The sequence below is a fragment of the Salvia hispanica genome, chromosome 2 (assembly GCF_029641045.1).
Source record: "Salvia hispanica isolate PSC_SH4W2 chromosome 2, Shi_PSC_v1, whole genome shotgun sequence".
NCBI classification, from domain to species: domain Eukaryota; kingdom Viridiplantae; phylum Streptophyta; class Magnoliopsida; order Lamiales; family Lamiaceae; genus Salvia; species Salvia hispanica.
Window position 1 is genome coordinate 24120413 of NC_142693.1, and position 23458 is coordinate 24143870.

The 23458-nt window shown below is 32.8% G+C and overlaps 2 protein-coding genes across 3 annotated transcripts; both read right to left on the reverse strand.

Moving 5' to 3' along the window:
- Positions 1 to 566: 566 nt before the first annotated feature.
- Positions 567 to 3724, reverse strand: LOC125202446 (GATA transcription factor 8-like). Of its 2 annotated transcripts, none has more exons than XM_048100840.2 (4): positions 3552 to 3724; positions 2765 to 2807; positions 2157 to 2409; positions 567 to 1648 (listed from the first exon to the last, which is right to left on the reverse strand). In XM_048100840.2, the coding sequence occupies exons 3-4, from the start codon at positions 2403 to 2405 to the stop codon at positions 911 to 913; spliced, it is 987 nt and encodes a 328-aa protein (XP_047956797.1). In that variant the 5' UTR covers positions 2406 to 2409; positions 2765 to 2807; positions 3552 to 3724; the 3' UTR covers positions 567 to 910. The 2 variants fall into 2 exon arrangements, with proteins under 2 accessions (XP_047956797.1, XP_047956796.1); XM_048100839.2 differs by having other exon boundaries at positions 3463 to 3723.
- A 12489-nt stretch (positions 3725 to 16213) lies between these two features.
- Positions 16214 to 21991, reverse strand: LOC125202367 (protein ENHANCED DISEASE RESISTANCE 2-like). Its single transcript, XM_048100750.2, has 20 exons — positions 21503 to 21991; positions 20591 to 20665; positions 20437 to 20490; positions 20234 to 20352; positions 19958 to 20085; positions 19826 to 19872; positions 19641 to 19741; positions 19424 to 19519; positions 19281 to 19345; positions 19130 to 19201; positions 18903 to 19049; positions 18544 to 18827; positions 18390 to 18453; positions 18141 to 18316; positions 17534 to 17635; positions 17347 to 17397; positions 17120 to 17263; positions 16949 to 17044; positions 16702 to 16803; positions 16214 to 16598 (listed from the first exon to the last, which is right to left on the reverse strand). The coding sequence occupies exons 1-20, from the start codon at positions 21647 to 21649 to the stop codon at positions 16500 to 16502; spliced, it is 2169 nt and encodes a 722-aa protein (XP_047956707.1). The 5' UTR covers positions 21650 to 21991; the 3' UTR covers positions 16214 to 16499.
- Between the last annotated feature and the right edge of the window lie 1467 nt (positions 21992 to 23458).

Genomic DNA, 23458 nt, shown 5'->3' on the forward strand with positions numbered 1-23458 from the left:
CTTTTGACGGTTCCGTAAAAAAAATGGTCATGTCACCGTGCAATTAGCATTGACCGTTAGTTTTTTAACGAACCCATTAAAAAAAGGAGTACTTAGTGCGATATTTTCATTTGTTATTGACCTATTTTTCAAAACGTGAATGTTTAGTCCAAATACGTATTTTGATAACATGTCTATAGCTAAATTGACCTTTACTCTAAAATAAATATATAATGCTAACATCAAGGCCCACGGGACAATGATCACAAGTTTATGTTTCTGTTAGTATTTCATTTTTAGGCCCTAATAGAGATTGATGCCATTTTCATCATAAAAAGTCAAAAAAAAGTGAAAAATGGCTTTATGCAAATTGATTATATCCTAAATTCAGAGACCACAATTTTTTCCAGAGACCATGTACATGACCGTTTATGAAATCAAACATTCAAATTTTCATGTATAATCTCCCAAAATTTCAAGCATGCATAAATCAGTGAAGAGATAAAAACATCAAAAAGAGGGCAATTGAAATTTCATACAAAAAAAAAAAAAAAACAAGACAGCATAAATCATAAACCATAAACCAATTTAAAAAAATCCCTTCAAACTGCAAAAAGAATTTCCCATGAAAGGGATAATCAGACATAGCTATTCGAATAATCTAACAACATCTAGTCCTAAATCTCCCTTTCTTGTCTAAACCCAATCTAGACTCTCTCAGTCCTCCTCTCCAACTAGCTAAACTTATCGTCATCAACGCTATGCCCGACACCCCGATCACATACTGTACAACGAACCAACGAACAAAGAAATCGAAATAAAAATGTCTAAACGAGTACCGTCGAACTAAACGAGTAGCATCGAACTGATGAAATAAAATACGAGATTTCAGCCATACAAGGCAACCCTGTATACCTTTCTTGCAACGGATTTAGGCCGTGCTCGGCCTCGGGCTCAGCTCCACCTCGGCCTCGGAAGTCATTGGTAGCTTGGTCCTCATCTCAACGACCTTCTTGTGCGAGTTCGAGTGCAGGGACGGAACAAAGGTAGGGCTAGCTGCCGGGCGGTACTCGGGGAACAGGCGGCCGGACTTGTAGCGGACCCCACACGCGTTGCATAGTGATTTCGGCCCCATGGGGCCGGCCCTCCACTGAGGGGTCTTCGTGATCTCGCAGTGCATGCATTTCCGGACGGGCGCCGGGTTATCGGCGAGGCTCGCGGGCGGGGTTATCTTGATCTTCTTTTTCTTCTTCTGCTCGGCTAAGGCCGGTTTTGGGGGCGACTCGGCGAAGCTCTCGGACTCGGCCGGGAAGAACTTCGGGGGCGCCTCGACGGGGACCAGGGGCGGGGAGAGGAGCTGGATGGCGGCCCGAGGGTTGAACGTCGCCGGACGAGGGCGCTTGCTCCGAGCGCGTTGGGCCCCGCGCTGGGCAGGGGTAGGGCGGAACGGCATAGCCATCCCGCCCGAGAACGAATTGCTACTGCTGTTGCTGTTGCTACTGCTGCTACTCTCCAAAACCGAAACTGGGCTCAAGGAGTCGAATTGGTGATGCGACGCCTCCTTCGGGATGGCCGGGCTCGGGTTCTCCTTCGGGATGGTCATCCCTCCGCCCGAGAACGAATCCTCCACGAAATTCGAGAGCCATTCCAGCTGCAGGATATCCTCATACTGATACAAAGAAAAACACAACAAAACAAATCAGCCATTTATTTCACCCAAACTCGTTTTCCTTTTTGGAACGTCTCAACTAAAGCGATTCGTCTCTTTAAATGTAAACATCACTTTCTCTACTTTATTTCACGACTCGACTCGACTCACAAATCAACACACACCACGCATTTAATAAGAAATCAAGCAAGAAGTATTCAACAAAAACTCGATTTCTCGATCTCTCGTTCCCTTCGCCTCCCACCCTACAAAACTCGAAAGCACTCGAAACTTTCCCTATCCCGCGTTCGTATACGATACATACCCTTCATCAAATAAGACAAACTCTAACTAAACTCCCAACAAAATTAACAACCTCAAAAGGTCCACATTCCCATCACCAAATTAATTTCAAATTTGAGCTTGATGTCACACCTAACAACTCCTAACACACCAAAGACTTCGACAATCCACCAAAAAAAACCAATCTTTGCAACCAACAAACAAAAATAAAGGCCTTTTTGCTCACCGGAACAGAGAGCTCAGCAGAGAGGTCGGAAGCAGCGCCTTTGTTTGCAAAATAAAGGTCCGTATCCGGCAATGCATCGCTCCACATGCTCGGAACATCCTTCTTATCACCGGAGCCAACCAAATCTCCCGCGCCAACGCCCGCACCGGCACCTCCAACACATTCATTTTCAGGGGGGAATTCAATCAAGTCATCAATTTGATCAAAGAAGTTTGCACAATCAATATCATCCCCCAAATTTGGTCCCATTTTCCTGAAAAAAGGAAACAAATAAGAAAAAGTTAGATACTTGGAAATGAAAACAAGCAAAAATTGGAAATTTTTGAACAAGAATTGATGCTAACATGCACATGACCTAGAAAAGGGACATTGCTTTGCTAAATGATTCTTTCCAGCTCAAGCGCATTTTAGCATAAAATTCCTCTTTCTTTTTTGCCAATAACATGTAAATAGTTTCACTGAGATTCTGAAAATCCTCTTAAAAATAAAAATCTCAATTAAAAAGGAATAAATTTTGAAAATCAATGTGAAACAGAGACTGCACCGACACTCATAAATTACCATCAATGTTTTTTTTTCAAGATAAAGAAGCTTATAATCAAACAAACCTTGTTTTCTTGGGAAATTCAAGTCTCCTCTTAAAAAGAATTCCTGCAGAAAGAAAGAAAGGAAAAATTGTGAGCTAACTGTAATTTTAATGAGCTGAAATTGGCAAGAAATCAAGAATTTACAGAGGCTTATTTAATTCAAACAAGAAAAGGAAGAAAAAAAAAAGGCAAGAATCTTCAAATTTAGTAGCTTAAAATAGAAACTAAAATGAGGGTTTAAAGCAAAAAATCTTCACATTTGAGAGACCTAACAAACAAAAAATTCAGAATATATTTCTTACTAAAGAATCCAAAATATCAGACTTTACCATTTTCAAAAGCCATTTCCCTTATTTGGACCACAAACAAAAGAATGCAAATCTATAGCTTCAAACTCACATAAAAATCAAGATTTTCTACTGCAAAACACACACAGTAGAAAAAAAAAAAAGCAAACCCCTGATTTCCCGGTTTAAAAAAGCAATCTTTAATCCAAAAAACAAAGAAAATTGGCAGAAAAAACAGAAAATTCACGAATTCTTTCACCAAAACAAGCATAAACTCACACTCCATCATCTCCCTACAATGCTCATTTCCTCATTGAAAGTAAAAAAAATTCAACTACCCCCCACGAATTTTCCCGCCTTAAAAATCCAATCTTTATCCTTAAAAAATTGCAATTTTTTTTAAAAAAATCAGAAATGGCAGAATTTTTCTACCTGTTGGCACAGCTCCCAAGAAAGAGAGAGAGAATTCAAGAACAAAAAATGGAGGAAATGAATGTATAAATGTATCTATCTGAAGCTACCTAGTATCTGTCTATCACTCTATTTCTGTGTTTATATGAAGCTTCTCTCACTCCTAGACTGAGGAGAGAGAGAGAATGAAGAAAGTGATGAAAGGAGAAATGGGGAGTGGTCTGAGTGATTATGAAGAGGAAGAGAGAGAAAAGAAGGACTTAATAAAAGAAAAAGGAAAATGTTAGGTGAACTTCTTGCTTCAGAGCAAGCTGTCTTTTGCACTCACATTTCATTCCTTTGCAAGTCTTCTTCACATACCCCACCCCCACCCCACCCCCCACCAAAATACATATATACGCGTATGTATGTATATTTTTTAGAATATGTCTCATATTTGAGTTGGATTCCTTATTGCAAATAATCAAATAGGAGTATGTTTGGGTATATACTATGTAAGGTGTTTTGAATGGTAATGTACATATCAATTATTCAAACACAAGCAAAATATTTTTAATTTTTTTAGTAGTGCATGGTAATGTATTTGGTAAAAAATGATTTCATTATATTATATAGTTCGAGATAGAGACTCTCGGTTGAATTTGATTTGATGAATTGAAACGGGGACTCGATCGGTTGATTTTGATTTGATTCAATTATTCTAGAGTTTGACGACATTACTGCTTATTTTACGTGATTCGCGTCTACAGTAACATTCGGTAAATTTGGCCGGTTATGTTTTTTAGCCGCACTCGATTAATTGTTTTTTGGATGATTCTTATTCGGTTCGAATATATTGATGGTTCGTAATAGAGACTATCGGTTGAAATTGATTCGATTTGAGGAATTGAAACCGAGACTCGGTTGACTTTGATTTGATTCGTTTATTCGAAAGTTTGACGACAGTAGTGCTTATTTTACGTGATTCGCATCTACATTAATATTCGGATAAACTTGGTTGATTATGTTTTTAGCCGCACTCGATTAATTGTTTTTTGGAAGCATTGATTGAATTCGATTATATTTGATGGTTCGAAACAGTGACTGTCCATTGAATTTGATTCGATTCAATGAATTGAGACGGAAACTCAGTTGACTTTGATTTGATTCGATTATTCTAATGTTTGACGACATTACTGCTTATTTACGGGATTCGCATCAATAGTAACATTCGGATAAATATGGCCGGTTATGTTTTTTAGCCGCATTCGATTAATTGTTTTTTGGATGATTCTGATCCTGATTCGATTCGGTTATATTCAAAACATTTGACTTTATTCGATTTTATTTAGAACCTTCGGTTCGTAAAAGTTCATAATATTATATTTTAGTTTTCGAGTTTTTCGATTCGATTCGTAATTAATATCGTACTCAATAAATAGGTTTTGGTTAGTCTTTATTTGTGTATGGGGTGTGAGTAGGATTGGGATAGGAATGGTAATAATATTGTTGACACTTTTAATGAATTTTCAAAGCTGGCTTGATTCCCTTTAATTATAACGTGACATTCCGCTTCTTTTTGCTTTTTTAATTACTTTACTAACGGTTTTCAGGTAAACATTGGAGTTTTATGATTTATTGAAATTTGTGGTACTTATGTGCTAGTTCAATATTGCATAATCATTATTTGAATAATGTGTCATGATCCTTGTAAATATTAAATCGGACTCGGAAATTATAATATAGTTTGATGATTATTCATATTTGTGTGGCTTGCGTTGTGGATGGTAAATTTAGGAAAAACTTAGCAAATCTAGAATAATTATTAGGGACGATTTTTCTGAAAAGTACTAATCCTAATTAACACTTTTTAATTGGATTTGAATAAGAGATTCTCTTTTATTTGTTGGAAAACTGTAATTAGTACAATCAGTTAGTGTACCAATTTTATCTTTTGTCTTTTTATTTAGATATTCCGACTTTTGCTCTGTATCATAAATGGAGCATCATCTCTCAAAAAGATACTACTACTATGAAGTTTGAATTTGAATATTGAAAATTTGCTCAAAAAAAATTAAATTGAGCATCATCTGTAAAAAGATACTTTGAATTTGTATATTAAAAAATTCCGGTCAGTTACATTACAGATAATATACATTATCTATATTTTTCTTGCAAATGATATCGTTTTCTTTATAAATAAAAAATATTGTTTAATTTCTTGGTTGTGATGCCAACGTATAATTTTCGACAGTCATATCAAATACAATTTCAACAAATAAAATCTCATTTTAAGATAAATGAGAACAGATTAAAATTTTATAATTTTTGCTAGATTTTTAAAATAAAAAAAAATAGAATTGGACCAAATTTTATGATTTTCTTACCAATTTTCCAAGAAAAAATTACAAGACTTCATGCAGAATATAGTTTTTCTTTTTGAGGTACATGCTTCGATACGTAAAGTACAAGTTTTCAGTCTTTCCACTGTCGTCCATGAATATATGTTCTATACTTCCTTTTCCTTTTTTCAATCTTATATCAAAGAATATTATTTTTAGTTTTTTTAATGTAAAAATGGGATTTTGGGTCAACTTTACTACTATTTGAAATTATTACTTGGCATATATATAATAATATAAAGCATGCATTTCAATACTTATGACGGATTACAACAGTACATCTACTCACATAAATTAGAATGCATCAATATTTGGCAAATTTACTTTATATTTTCTTTCTAAATTTGATTGCTGGAGAATGACCTCTGACTCTCTAAGTATAAGTTGAATTGAAAAACATCTTATGATTAAGGAAATATTAATTGTAGTTTATTGAGTTGCGTAGTTAGTTTAGGTGTTAGAAATCTTTGGTATGAACAATTAATGAATTGAATCATAGATTTCTAATATTGTAACTGAAACATTTTCAAAGATACTTTTGTAAGTACAAATTTATAAATTTTGACGCGTATTCCAGTACGATAAATTAAGTTGGGTTAATCATGCAAAATAAAACTATGAGAATTTGTGCTAATTAATTATGAACATTTTTTATTAATTTTATTTCATAATCAATTTCCGTTGAGCTAAAATCAGTTATATTTGAACAAATAATTAATTTACTCTAGAATTTTAAACCTCTTTATTGGTAGTAGGTATTAACAACTAGAAGGGCATTAGTTGAAACTGAGCATACACTTTAACAAATAACAAAGAAATCTAAGCTATAAAATTGACTTCACATCTGCTTAAATATACAATTAAATTAAAATTATATGCATACATTTGAACTAATTTTGCGGTATGGCCGGAGTTTTTTTTTTCTTTAACCATTGTTATATAGTTCATGTGTTTATTTGATTAAATAAAAACACGCACTGCAAAAAGTTATTTTTTTAATGATATAATAATAGAGACACAATTAATGTGTTGATTTTTTGAAAAATAATCACAGTTTAATACATAGAAGAAAGTATTCTTAAATTGGGATCAAATTATCTTAATTTTTTGCTTTTTCATGACACTTCTATTTGTATCTCTAAATTTTAGTTGGGACATCATGAAGAATATAGACGACTTTTGAAGTATTGGTGGTATGTTTAGAAATAAAAATTATTATCTTTAATTACATTAAGGAATGTCCTTAGTCGTTATTTCTTTTTGTAGTGATGTATAAATTTTGGGTCTTTAAAATAATGATCAATATTATTCATCACATGTTAAAATATCGTATAAAGTTCACTATACTATGAAATAGTAATAAATAGATACGATATGTAAGAAGGTGACCTTGATTGTAAGCATAATAATTTCTTTAACTCCAAATTTTAATTTGCTTAATTGCCTAATATATTTAAAGCTCGATAAGTAGTACATTCCATTATGAAACGATATTCTAGATCTCAAATCAACGGACACACTATATATATTCGATAGTTTTCAAATATTTAAATGGGATTAGAGTGAACATGCAACATGAGGATCTACAGTAATATTCTTGAATATAGTATCGAATTTATTTTTTTACTTATTGATATTCAACCTAATTTGAATAGTAAAATTCCAAAAATTACAAATGTTAACGGATATACACGGATATACACAGTACAATATACCCAGCTAAAATTCTCCAAGTCCATTCAGTTCAAACAAAACAATGATAAAATTAATTACTATGAGGTGAAATATGTTAAATTTATTTTTTACTTATTGATATTCAACCTAATTTGAATAGTAAAATTCCAAAAATTACGAGTAGTAAAGGATATACACAGTACAATATACCAGCTAAAATTCTTCAAGTTTATTCAGTTCAAACAAGACAATGATAAAATAAATAACTACAAGGTGAAATATCTTAATCGAATTTCACTAACATTTTTTATTTCCCTAACTGGTTCAATCAAATTATTGAACTTGTGACAAGCAATTGGTGAACCGATTACAATTGTTAATGTAGCAAATTAAGAAGAAAATCGTAAAATGACAAATTTATTTACACTGCAAAAAATAATTCAAAACGGAGAAGTGTTGCGTGGAATACGGGGGAAGCACATTTGCGGCGGAGAGAGTGGGCCCCATAGCACGTGGCTGGATGGTCGAATCCGATTCGTCGGATCCGACACGTGGCAGAGAGGTGACGGTTACGGTGGAGCCCACGCGGCGGAATTAGCTGGCTGTTTCCAGCTTGGCAGACAGCTCTCACGTGACAATATCTAGGGATCCGAGCTTCATATATTCTCTTGTTTTTTTAAATAAAATTAATAATCTTACACTTTTGTCTTTTCAGATTAGAACTCTTGGATTTTGAAAGTATGAAGGTTTGGGATTCAGCAAACTTTTGGACTCTATTTGGTGGATTTGAGGATTTGAGGATGTATTTGGATTTAAGATTTTATTACATACTCCCTCTTCATCCCAACAAAGATGACTCCTTCCTTGCGCGGCATGAGATGTTATATAACTTTATTTTATATGTTTAGTAGAGAGAGTAAAATAAGAGAGATGAAATAAAATAGAGATAAAAAGGTTTATTTTTAGTAATAGATCATTTTGGTTAGGACAAACCAAAAATAAAAGTGGGTCATCTTTAATTAGTGGGACGGAGGGAGTACTTTTTTTCTTTTAAATGATTTAGATTAGGTTAGAATGATAATAACTTTATTTGTTAAACACTTCCCCCGTCCTACAATAAGAGTCACACTTTGTCATTTTGATTTGCCCATAATAAAAATCACACCTCATTTTTATATTCTCACATTCCACTAATTCACTTCATTCATTTTATTATAAAATCAATATAAAAATGTAGGTCTCATATTTCACTAACTTTTTCAACCCACTATTCTTTACATATCTTAAAGCTTGTATCCATAATAAGAGTGACTCCTATTATAGGACGAAGGGGGTATTTCATTTGTTCATCATATGTCATCTTGATAGTATACCATACGAAAAACTTTGATGAAATAAAAGTGATAAAAAAAAGACAGTATTATCAATGAGAAAGGATACATTACCATTTGAAAAATAAATTTATTATAAGTTAATAAAACCAATTTGGTGAACAGACTAAAATAAAAATATAATTATTTTTCATGAAAGGATAGATAGTAATAGTACTTTATAGATAATGAGATAAGATCGAATAGTTTTTCACATGACATTAATAAGGATACATTACCATTAGAAAAATAAATTTATTAAAAGTTAATAGAAACCAATTTGGTGAACAGACTAAAATAAAAATATAATTATTTTTCATGAAAGGATATATAGTAGTATAATAGTACTTTATAGATAATGAGATAAGATCGAATAGTTTTTTCACATGCTGTAAAGTTTAGCAAGATAGCTAATATAAAGATATTTTATTACAATTTTAAAAATTATGTGTATTATTACAATATACAAAATGCATTACAATAAAAAACATATAGTAATAGTACTAGTATAATTGACAAAATACATTATTACAAAAGATGTATATTGTATATGTAACCATGAATTATTCAGCTGAAATATAATTATGTTCAATCTTTGATTTATCAGCACGAAACAAGATATGTGTTTTTCATTAGTTTTATTTGAATAATATTTGGTGTTAGTAAAAAATTGGAACTTGAATCTGATTTTCTCAAGTATCTATAATCCACAGACTTCTTTTTCAATATTAGATACTGAGTTTATTTCAAAACTATTCAAGAACATTAACAAAACACAAATCATGGCAATATGGCGAAACGAATAAATATATTTTATTAAAGAATAATGTTATTTTCTGATGCATAATTTGTCGTTATGGAATAAACGAAAGAATTATTCTTACAGAAGGATAATAGGTGTGTGTGCATAATGTATGACATGGCAGTCTCTTGTGGGACCCTAAATCGTGTGTGTGTGTGATTAGTGATTACACACAGTTTGGAACTATATATATTGATTCGATTTTTTATTAAAATTTGTTTTTTCCTTAATATTAGTACTATATGTTTATATACTAATACATCATGATATTAATGTAATAAGTAATTCATTAGCATTGTCCCAATCATAGCTCTACTTGTGTATGAATTGCTAATGCTATGATGGATACATAGTTTATCTTGTGGGGAAATGTATATATATGTTGGATATATTCAATAACGGTTTTAGGCGAGTCAAGAGGTTAACTGCTTCTATCGTTGACCCGTGAAAGCCGGAAGAATTCAATTAAATTCAGTCATTAAAGTTGTTGCCGACCTGATAGTGTAATAGCTCAACTCAACCGTTTAAAGTTGGAATTGACTCCTTTTTTCATCCGTTGCCCGTTATTATATAATACACATTTTTTAATGGTCAATCCAAATTTGAAAATACTACCCTATGAGTACTAGGGCTTTCTTTACATTCCTAAATATATCATAATTGTGTCTACTTAATTCCAAAAATGTTGAACAAACTTATTACACAAGAGCCATGTGACATTCAAGGGAACACCACCCCACCTATTCATTAAATGCTTTATTTTATGTTATTTTTTTAGAATTGCTTTAGTTTTTAATTTTTATGTTAATAAAGTGCACAATAATATGAGTCAAATCACACCTTTTAATACATGTATTTATAAAGTTATAAATATATTAAATGCGTTTAACGAATGTCTACAACCAATAAAAATCACTAGATTTTGATTTATTGCAAAAAAGGAAAATTTATAGTTGAGCTCATTTATTAAATTTTACTACTATTATTTTTAGTCAAGTTTTGTGTACATGTTATTTGCACTTTCACAACAAAAGTATGGACACAATTAAAATGATTTAAATCAACATACAAGTACTTACTCTTATATTTGAAAATCAATGAAACGGCCAATTAAACTAAATTAATCTTAACTATATATACAACATTAAATTATTTGAGCTCGAAAATATTTTATTCGAGCATGACATTTCCTGCAATTTTAAAATTAATTAGTGCCAACTAAAAGTATTAGAAAAATATTTAAAAAATAAAATATGAAATAGTTGAGAAGTAGTGACTACTCATACTCAAAGTGTGGGTTGAAGAGTCAAAATCATGCTGGTGTGCCAAATCGATTTTCTTGGTTGTAAGTCACGTGCATACACCTAAGCTTATTAATATTTTTAATATTTATAAAAGTCAAATTATTGGGAACTAATTAATTGTTATTTATAGTAGTAAGAAGTTTCATATTTCTCCTAATTTATGAAAAAAACATTAAAGAGGAACATTAACAAATCATGTTCGTGCATTCGAATATTTAAACTATATTTAATTTTTGTATTTTATTATATAGTATGTCATAATATAAAGATAGTAGTAATAGATTTCACGTGAATTTTCATTATTTACGTTACTTTTTAATAAAAAAAACTTTATATCTTGTGAAATTGAAAGATTGAACACAAATTACTTATTTTCGAATGTAAATATGCTTACAAAATTTGTAAGGGTTGTTGTGATTGGTCAATAAGGTCCGAGGATCAAGCATTAATTGGCTGTGCATGATTTGGATGATATACATGATAGAGTAGAAATTATAAATTAATGGATACTTTAATTATATGAAACATATATATTGACTTCGTAATGGTAGCAAATATAAGTAATCAACCCGCAATTTTCTACTATAGACTATACACTCATACTACTATATTTTATTAATTTAATTAGCTAAGATTATCTCCAAACATTTACACCAAATTCAAATTCATTTTTAAATATACATCACACCAAAATGTAATTTTACTCCAATCATTTATACTAAATTCAAAATTTACATCATGTTTGAGTTTTTGTCTAATAATTTTTTTGCAGTAACATCATATTTGATGTTGTTTCACAAAAAAAACACCAAAAATAAGTTTGAGTTTGGTGTATAATTGGAGAAGATTTCTACACAAAAACTCATTTTCGGAGTACAATTGGAGATGGTGTAAGGCTATACATTTTTAAAACGTTAAGAGCAAAAAAATTTTCACAAAATTGACATGTCTAGCTATAAGTTTGTTATGGATTTAATTACTTTATGTTCAATTAATAAGTCGTACTTGCGTACATGTCAATGAAGTACAACTTTTTTATGTATATATTGAAGTATTCAGGTGATTTTTTTATTAATCATTAATATGATTGGAAACATATTACATACTCCGTATAGTTTTATCTTTAGTTTTGAGTCGGTGGTAATAGGATTTGAATCGACAATATATATGATTTAAATAGAAAAATATAAAATATTTGGCGTCGGTGTCGGTTTTCTTAATTTAATGCTAATATATATGTTGTGTCGAAATATTTAATTGTGTGCACATGATCAAACGCCTTACTCTTTTGTTTAGACTTTGTTTTGAGAAAACACTTTTGTGTACATGTATCCTAGATTTGACAATTAACGAACTACTAATATATAATAGAAAGGGTTAATTACACTTTAGCTTTATGGTAGTTCCAAATTTTGAAAATGGAAATAAACTCTATTTCGATATACTTGTATCATTTTAAAATCTAAATATAATTGAATAATATCACGAAATATTGAAATACTAAATTAGTTGTCAAAGTAAAAGGTTTTGTTCTATAAATGATAATAACTTATTTACGTGTCAAAATATAATTTAATTTGAAAAAAAAATCGATTAAATAATTATTCGTCGAGCTTTTGGTAAATTTAAAATTAAAACCGAATTTCGGAAAACATATTATGGTGCATCATCATGAGATTTTGCATTAATATGGCCCATTTGCATGGATAAAAGTATAGTTCAACCTTGCAATTATTTGATCAACAATTATTAATGTCCTCTTAAATTCCAATCCACTTAAACTAATTAGTGGAATTGCTTCTGAATTGTATACATATATACAGAGAAAAAACGTAGTATCATGCAATTATGTGAGAATCACAAATAAGCATCGTTCCAATTGATCAACGTAGCATTGCATTTTTCGTAATTTGATTCGAATACCTTAAAATCGATATATTAATGCTAATATGCCGCTCCCTCTGTCCGCAAAATGTTGTTCGAAGTTTGACTCGACGTGAATTTTAAAAAATGTGAAGAAAAGTGAGTTGAAAAAATTAGTGAAATGTGGTTCCACATTTATGTACTGTTTTGTAGTTTTATAGTGGAATGTGAGTGTAATGAATCAGTAGAAAGTGGACTCCATTTATCAAAAATAGAAAGAAAAAAAAAAAGCAAAGTGGACTATTTCGTGGACGGACCGAAATACCAAAAGTGAACAACATTTTACCGACGGAAGGAATATCAATTTTATAAATTGTATAAAAATTACAGTTCAATTTGTTCATTTCTTCATTGATCTATAATTTCAATAAACGAATAAAAGAACGAATCGAAGTTTAATTTTATGCATCATTTGTAAAATTATTGATAACAATGTCACATTGTATACTATGAGAATGTTTGGTTTGCAAGATTGTATCTCAGATTAAACATGTAGTATGTTTGATTCATGAGATTCAATCTTACAGGTCAATTCTAGATGGATATCATGGGCTAATTAGTCATACCTAATCCCATATGATTAAACTAATATCATAACTCAATCCTAGTTTATATCTTGATAGTATACTCCCTCCGGCCGCCGTTAGGAGTTTCATTTATGAGCGGCACGGATTTTAAAAAATCTTAAAAAAAGTGTGTGGAAAAAATTTAGTGGAATAAGAGTCTCACTTGTATATATTAGTTTTAAATGAAATGTGAGTGAAATGAACTAGTGGAAGGTGTGATCCTATTATCATTTATAGTAAAAGTGAACCGAGACTCCTATTCACGGACGGACAAAAATGAAAAAACGGGACTCCTATTCACAGAAGGAGGGAGTATTATTTTATTTAGGAAAGTGGACACACCAACTAAATTGAAAATGAGAAAATTAATGCTAATGTGTACTATAAAAACTGAAAACCCTATCAAATGCGTCACAATACAAAGTATCCTTTATTTTCAAAATTCTAATAGAAATAGCTTTATATAAGTTACTAATTTTGATATAAAAAAAACAGTACTCGAAAGTACGTAGACGTATTTTGAGTAACCAAAAACATTTAAAACATACACTTATAAAACCTCCATCCAGTGCCTCACAATATATCAAATACTATACACTAGTTTATTTTCCGAAAATAATACTAGTAGAAATATTTCTTGTACAAATACAAATAATTTTAGCATCCTAATAAAATATTTAAATCATTTATAAAATAATTGAGTGGCCAAAAACAATCGCCTTAGTAAAAAGATGAGGCGTGTCGGTACCGACAAAGTGAAGATCGCCGACAGTTTCACCGGCTACAGCAGGTGGCAGAGGCCTGACACGTCACATCCACCGGGAAAATTCCGGTAAACTCACGGTGGTAGATTCAATTGCGGGTCCCACTCACGGCGTCAGCTGATTTAATTGTTTGTATAAGTTGTGACGGTGACATGGAAAATAATAAATTCACTTTCATAATGTTGGCAACTACCTAGCGATATGTTTTATGCTTAATTTTTCCATCTTTTTTTTGTATAAAAATAATTTTCTCTTACTTTTTGTATATATCAACAAAATTAAATAGCCATTAATTCCATTTCGGAAATTAACCCAAAATGTTACAATTATTTAAAAAGGATTATGTTTAAACTCATATACTAATACATTTCATTGAATGTTAGTAGTTAATAAAATTTGGATATAATTTTGAAAGGGTGAAAATAATATAATAAATTAGATACTGAATTTGTCGGTCAAAAGCTTTCAAAAAGTGAACGTGCAATCAATGAACAATTATTTTTGAAGATGAATGAAAAATTAATACATTTTGCCATTTTGGAGTAATTTTCTATTTTAGTCAATTCTTATTAAATGTGTGGATGTTGGGATGATTTTTGAGATTAGGCTAATTTTGGTCAAAAGGTTCTAACGTGATAGAAATAAATGGTGTGTTAAGACAATTTTTGGTTGGATAAATATGAAATCTAATTTATATTATTAAATGAATAATAAATAAGGTGGATTAGATATTGATGGTGCTTTATTGATATAGTTAATTAAACATTGGCTTTTCACCTAATTAACAATTTGACTGAAATAAAAGATCACACTTTGTAAGTTGTAGAAAATTAAAATATCATTTCCAACTTTTCTTTAGTTATTGATCGTTTAACACAATTGAAACTTTTCCAAAACTATTTTATAAAAAAGATAAAAATTCATTTAAATTTTCAAATACTCTAAATTTTGAACCATAGGATATAATTTTTGACCTTATAAAAATTGAACCACGAATTATGATTCATTTAAATTTTTGAATCAATGCATGGGATCAAGGTGATGGGCAACCAACAACCCGAATGAATTTCCCATTATACCCCTAATTTATCTTGTCTACTCTTATCCTATTATAGGCCTAGAAAGGCTACACCGTTGAATATAGGTGCCCACATATGTCTTTTCACAATGACCATTAGATTTTTTTTAATTGACAACGTTGTCCTCACGTTGTTTAACCTGTTTCAGGCCCCCACGTGGCACGTGCCACATTTCATGGTCTAAATTTTTATTGGAAAAATTTCAATAAATAAATAGATGAAAGTATCTCGACATTTAACTAGTTATATAAAGCGATGATAAAATGAATTTAATTGGTAAAACATACTCTAATCAACTAATAATACTATTTATGACTTAACGAGAATAAATGAAGAATTATTATTATTTTTTTATTAAAAAACTAATGAAAAAAAGAACCATGTGGGCTCATTTGTCAACTATTGGACCAATCCTCTTATTAAGAAAAGATTATGACCCATCGGCCCATAAATTACTGAAAATACATTTACATTAAAAAAGGAAAATAAAAACAAATTAGCCACAAGCACCCTATTTTTTTTTTATTTAAAACCTTATGCAAATTAATAAAATAGATTTACATTAAAAATTTTGAATCATAGATTAGAATTATAAATGATGACCAAAAAAGCAGTATGTTGCCCAAAAAAAAAAAACTATAAAACTCGAAAATCTATGATCAATCAACAAGTTTTAATTCTATTCAAAATTATTAACTGAAGTCATAAAAAAAAGAGGTTTTCATTTATAAGATTCTTCATATGGGCAATCAAAAGCAATCAAAATATAGCTGAATTGGGCTTCTAATCAGAACCCTACAAGTTGTACCTTTTACTTTGTTACATTCAAATTCATTTTCAAACAAGAATAAATTACTCTCTAATAATTTATCAAAATAAGAAATAAATAAAACTTGAACATCTCTAAAATACAATACAAAGATTCTTTTATTTAAACTGATTATCACATAATCATACAGTATCTACAAATTTGGAACCAAAAAAAAGCACAAAAATAAGGTTACAAAGGGAGATTTCATGAAACAACATCAATTTCAAAAGTTAGAAAAAAACCTCTTGTATTCTCCATTTCCAAGAACACCACAACTATGTGTTTGTGTGTGTGTTTTTATGGGATGGAAAAAAAACACCAAAAAAGACTACAACTTTAGCAATTTCAAACTTCAACCATTTACAGTTAATTAGTTATCCCTCTCTATCTGATGGTGTCAGTCGCGATGGACTTGCCCACGTCGAGGTGGTTGAGGCGGCACGTCCCCAGTAGGGCCTCCGGTAGCTCGTCAGCAGTGTTTCCCTACAAAAAAAAAAGAGAAATTTTTTTTAGCAATTTTGAAAAATTTCTTGAAAATGGTTATGAATCGAAAAGTGGCATAATTCCTCAAGTACGTCTCACTCGCCTGTATCAAGAATGACATTTCTATCACGAGATTGTTTAGGTAGCCGAGGACGAGGTTCACTACACCCCTTGCCACAGTTGATGAGCCAACATCAATGTCAAGCTGGAAAAAAGTTAGTTAAGTTAGTTAAGATGCTCTAGTAGTTTCAAAAGTTAGTTAAATTAGTTAAGATTCTCAAGCAATCTGAAAAAAAGTTAGTTAAGTTGGTTGAGATGCTGAAAAAAGTTAGTTAAGTTGGTTAAGATACCTCCAAGTAGTTACTTCCGCGGAAGTAGTTGACCTCGAGGGATTGGCCTAACAAGCACGATTTCTTGCCGACGCTCTGCTTCACTATCCAAGAGCCCTGTCGCGATCACATTAAGCAAGTGAGTGCCCGATGAAAAATAAATGGTGAAAAATTGGAGGATGGACGCGAGACCTGAGAGATGTAAGGGATGAGCTTGAATCTCGAGTTCCTGAAAGCGTCGTCTCCATTGATGAATTTCTCCAAGAGAGGCGTCTCCTCTACAGGAGTCTTGAGCATGTAGTAGAGGGTTAAGTTGTACATTGTTGGGCCCGGGATCTGGTTTACGAGACGAAAGAAAATGATGAACCAACGCGCAATTTGAGCAAGTTTTAGGCGTATGAGCTAGTTTTAGGCTTTACCTGTATGTTGATGACAAAGAAGAACTCGGAACCTCCAACTGCCCCGTATTTCTGCATAACGGAAAAAATCGCATCAGATCGCCTCATCAGAAAATTGTGCTTATATTCTTGATGCAACAATCTATACATCAAGAGTGTTAGTTGTGTTTTTTCTGTTTTTGTTCGGGTGATGAATCCGAATTCTGACCTGAACAATGCTGCCAGGTCGGCCGGATAAATCGTCTTCGCGCTTGTCTGATCTTAGCCAATCAGCAGCTACCAATTGCATCAAGGTGGTCTTTGCCTTATTCTAACAGAGAGAGATCAGAGAAAAAACAGATGAAGGCAGCTTCAAGAACGCGTTTTTATGAGAGCCCGGAAGCTCGATTTTGTGTTGAAATGAGGAGAGTGGATCAGTCATTGCAACCATTGATCAAGAAACAGAACTAGGTAGTTTTTATTCAAGAAAACCTTCCATTTATAGCAAGTGAAAGTGCAAACCATTGATCAAGAACGCGTTTTTATGAGAGCCCGGAAGCTCGATTTTGTGTTAAAATGAGGACACTGGATCTGTCATTGCAACCATTGATAAAAAAAATATAGAATTTAGGTAAATTTATTCAAGAAAGACTCCCATTTATAGCAAGTAAAAGTGCAAACCATTGATCAAGAACGCGTTTTTATGAGAGCCCGGAAGCTCGATTTTGTGTTGAAATGAGGAGAGTGGATCAGTCATTGCAACCATTGATCAAGAAAATAGAATTTAGGTAGTTTTTATTCAAGAAAGCCTTCCATATAGCAAGTGAAAGTGAAACCTTTTTGCTGTCTATTAAGTAGTTCTCTCCGCGGATCAAGAACGAGGAGGGGTCCGCGGCCGCCCAGCTACACGGCATGGTGTAGCTAGGGTCCTTTGGAAGTGTCGAGCCATAGTAGTGCGACGAACTTTCCTCCATCGACAGCTCGGGCAGCTCAATGTACCCCTTCTTTTGGACTACAAAATAAAGAAAATTTAAAAAATTTCAAATCTTGCTGTTTAGTATTAGTACTGATTTTGAGATACTAACCTGCAAGATTCTGCAGCTTCTTCATGAAGTTGGTCGCGGACGAAACCTTCGTCTGTGGCTGCTCCTGCTCGTCCGCCATTCCAAACACGAAAATTGTAAGAAAAAAGGTCTGTCAATTTTCTTGATTGTTGAAAACAGGACTATTAGGCCATACCACGAAGCACATATCCGGGCTCTCAGCCCATCCGCCTGTCTCAAGCCCTCCCTCGTCGTCTGAGGGCTCGGGGACGTCGAAGAACTCATCGACCGAGTCACGGAGGGCCATGAGAGTGGTGTTGGAGGACGAGGCCGGCGGCCTAGAGGACTCATCATCTGTCACACTATGCTGCCTATCAAAGCTAGCTTCTGCCTTCACCACCTCTTCCTTTTCGCTCACCTCTCCCGGGATATACTCGTGGCTCCCTTTCCCTCCCTTCGTCCGGAACAGCTCCCTCAGGGCTAAAACAACCGGGCTCGGAAAATTAAGCCAAAGCAATAGCATAAACTCATATTAAAAAGCAGCGAAAAACGCACCAGCAACTTTCTCAAGCATACGCGTGGTGATGGTCCGGGCGGCCCCCTTCTGGATGTATGACTTCCAGCACTTCCAGTCGATGGCGAGCATGTGCTTGATGATGCACACACTCCCCTCAGGGCTCGGGGAGATGACGTAGCCACCGCCTGCTCGTTTTTTGACAGCAAGAAAATTAACTAACTTAACTAACTTTTTAAACTTTTTTTAAGGTGACGCGGTGTTTTACTCTTGAGGCAGGCGCGGACGTATCCATCGTGAGGTGGGCACTTTCTGTGGAAGACGGAGTGGTAGAGGATAACTGAAACGAAGATGTGCACAATAAGCCTTTTGATTGGTTTTGGTTCTGTTTTTTGTGTTTTTGAGTTGAGAAAATGTACCATATGTGCCATCATCTTCTCTTCTCCAGTAACGACGAAGCAACAAGTCTCTTCGTTTCATCGCCCTGCAGAGGAAAGGCGATCAGCAACGCTAAACAATGCAGAAAGATTGAATTTTGATGAGTTAAAGTCACAGTTCTAACCATGGTAGCCAGTGGTTGTTGAGTTGAAGGTGAACAATGTCTGTGTGCCCGTCTAGATGCTCGACTACTGTGGCCCGAGAGAACGAGAAATCCCACCTGAAAAACACCACTTTTCAGCAAGAGAATCTCCAAATCACACCATACTCTTTCAAGAGCAAAAAATCCTCTGAGAAAATGAAGAGAATATGTTAGATTTCCATGAGTCGAGCAGGCTTACTCGTTTCGGGAGGTACCGATGGACATGAGTGTACGGAAAACAGCTTCTGGAGTTCCATCAATGACAGCAACGGCCATAATAGCCGGATGCTCCTCCCATTCCTAATAACAACAATTGCTATAATTTTCATCTCAATTTGCAAAATATTAGCTAAGAGTGATGTTGAAACTCGAAAGAGAATCGACCTTCCCAGTTGGATCCGTCTCTTTAGCTTCTTTGAAGAGACGAAGTCCTAAAGAGGCAACGAGGAGAAAATACGCATAAAAATGTGACTTTCGACAGCAAGAAAATGACTCAAAATCAAACTCTTTTAGTACCATTTTGGCAGCCAAATATCTTCCAAGACGCGGGCGCTACAACATCAGATGTCTTTGTGTTCACTTGCATAGAAGTCGCAGTCCAGTCGATGGAGTTCTTGTTTCGCATCCTCTTTGACACGCTCATGCTTTTCAACGCGAAAAAAACGAACGAAACACAAAGACAGAATTAGGCCTAAACGAAAAAAATAAGTTGCAATTTTGATGTATAAAGACAGAAAAAAAAGGCCTTAAACACATTTCCACAAAAGTTGATCAACGTTTTGACATGCGTACGTGAAAGGCTGCCATTTTCTTTCGTCAGTGCACGACTCCATATCTTTTCCCGGGTTGAGTGCAGCGTCCTGCAAGGCTCGGACCCAACGAGCAGCTTCTTCCGAGCTGGTCACTCCCAGCTGCAAGAATTCAAGAAACACTAATCAATACAAACCATCAAAATTCGACGAAAAAGTTGGAGAAATGGAAGAATCTTTCCTTACCTTGAGCCTGTCTCTATGGTTAGAGGTGTTGTAAAGAGTAAAAATGAAAAATAACTGCAATTCACAAGTAAAAAAAAAGAAAGATCATATGAGCTTGAACCAATATTGGAACTTAATATTGTACAAATACATATATATGTAAGGTGAGTTATACTTTTCTACGGTAGCTCTCTCTTCCATTGTCGACAACACGAATGCAAGAGTCTATTATTGCACTTCTCATAGGCTCCTGAGAGTGAAAATTCATCAATATTAGCGGGTAAAAAGAAGTTTAGAATCACAATTACTAGCAATATTCATCATTAATTTTACAAAAATTATATGGTTATTGAAGATTAGTGAAAACTGTATGTGGGAATGATGGAAATGAATGGAAAAGGGTAAAATTAAGAGGAAGAAAATCATTACAGAAGAGCAAAAAACAGCAATTCCTATAGATAAAAAGGCCAAAAATTTAGAAATAATAATGTACTAAACTTATTTAAATTAGTGAAACAATACAGAAAAGGTAGAACTTTATTTGAAGGGATATTGGTCCTGAAAACATGAACTTTAGTCAAATTTTGGTATTTCCCACAAACTTTAAAATTGGTCTAAAATATCAGTAACTTTACATTTTGTTTGTTATTTTCCATGGCAGGTCCATCACCATATCCAACCAACTTCCGTGCATTTTTTATCCTACTTGGGACTACTAAATCAACGTGATTTTCTACGTAGCTTTTTATCCTACTTGTCACGAACCTAAAAAATAATCTAAAATATTCACGGTTGCCCACGTATAATACGATTTTTGCCAAAGATATCTTATTTAGGCTGCCATGGGAAATAGCAAACAAAATGTAAAGTTTGTGATATTTTATACTAATTTTAAAGTTCATGAAAAATACCAAAATTCATGGTCCTAGACTAATTTCTCTTATTCGAATGACACACAAAAACACTTATAGAGTCAATTTTTCTATAATTCAATTTGATGATAGAAGCCTTTGCATGAATATCCCACTTTCAAGATTTTATCACAAAAAAAACACATGTATACACACATGAATGGGAGAGAGAGAACCTCATCATCAGAAGTAGGCTCTGCTTTGAACCTCTTGAGGCAATTATCTTCAAGAATGAAGTATCTCTTACGTGAATATTGAAGCCCAAATCTATTGTAACGAATCAAATACAACCATCCCCTCATTTCCCCTTCGTTTCCTGCCATTTTTTCCACTACTAAAAACCAAGCCAAAAAAAAAAAACCAGTCTTTTCTTCTGAATTTTTTAATAACAAATAAAAAAAGAAAATTAAAAATCCCCTTTTTTCAACTACACTTGAAAATGCATGCAGATTTATTTCTCGACAAAAGAAAATAAATTTTTTTTGGAGGTGTGATCCTCTGATCCCACCAACCAATGGGATGCAGAGAATCCAAGGCTTGAAACTTCCAACAATTTGGTTGAAATTTTCTACAGAACTGAAAATTTTCCCATCTTTTTTATCTCTCTTTTTTTGTTCTGTTTTTTTGACAGTTATTGTTTTCGGTTCTATCTTTTCTTCTGTCGTTTGAGGAATTCGAATGTAAATTTTGGTGTATTTAAGGTGGTTAACATTGTTTTGTGAATTTAAGGTTATGCCCTTGGTGTCTTTCCCTTTTTGGTGCTTTTGTGTGTTGAAAAAAAAGAGGAAATGAGTCGTGAGATTAATGGTTGTGCGATATTGTCTAATGTCTATTGCCTTTCAAGTTTTTTAGGAAGTAGTTTTGGTGATTTTTGTGAAATTTCTTTCACACCAGTAGATTTAAATTGATTTTGTTAATTTACAATTTTTAATAGTACTAACTTTTTGTTGATCGTCTTCTTTAGAGGGACATTTTTAATAACAATAAAATTTAGTTTTTATTTTTTAAGTAGGCATATGATGTGTGGAAATTCGATTTGAATAGGACATATTCGAACTTCTTTGTGATCAATTTAAGAAAGAAATTTTTTAAAAAAGAGGGCAGAAAAGCTTTATCTACATTATTTTCTCTCTTACTTTACCAGTTCTCCATTTTAACTCTTTTTTTTATCATTTTCACAAAAAGAGGGCAGAAAAGTCAATGTGACTGCTAAAGCGGGACGGAGGAAGTATTTTTTTTATCAATTTCGAAGATCTAATTTATTATATTAAACAATAAATTCATCACATTAATCCAAGTCATCACATAAATCCATAAGAATTTATTATATCATATATGTCTCATAACAAAAATAATCATGTAAACTCTTCACCGATATAATTGGGTCAACTAATCAAAAAATGTATTGCTAACAAACTATTTATTAAGTATAGTAACTCATTCATATTAAAACATTACCCTCCGACTTCTCTTTTTACTCCAATACCCCTCTACCTTATCATTTTCCCAACATCTTTTATCCGCCTCCATCTAGCTTAGGTGCCCTTCTTCATCACCAGTTATCATCTCCTGCACTTTTCTCGTCCTGCACCGACGCAATCTATTCCATAAGTCAGTTTTTCACTATCTACATGTAATAATTTAAAACAAAAATCAACTACATACCCTATATTACAACTTTTTACCATTTCATTGATTTAGGTGCTCTTTTTGCATAAAAAAAATATGTGGGATGAATATGCAATGCATTAACTACAGAATATTATAGATGACCAATTTCTATGATACTATATTCTATTTGTAAAAAATTATTATAGCTAAGACAAAAAAAAAAAACAAAACTAACAAAAAATAAAACAAACTAACATTAAGAAAAACATGTACGCGAAAACAATGTGATATTTTATGCTATACTTCTTCTTTGCTTTCGTTTGCCATTTCGTTGACTTTGAATGTTCTCTTTGCATGAAATATGTGAAAGCGACGAAGTTCGAGATGGATATGCAATGCATTAACTTCAAAATATTATAGATAGTTAGTTTCTATGATTTATTATATCGGAAAAAAATAATTTACAATGATAATATAAATTTTATGCTTGAAAGTTGAAAATTTTACTATTATGTAAAAAT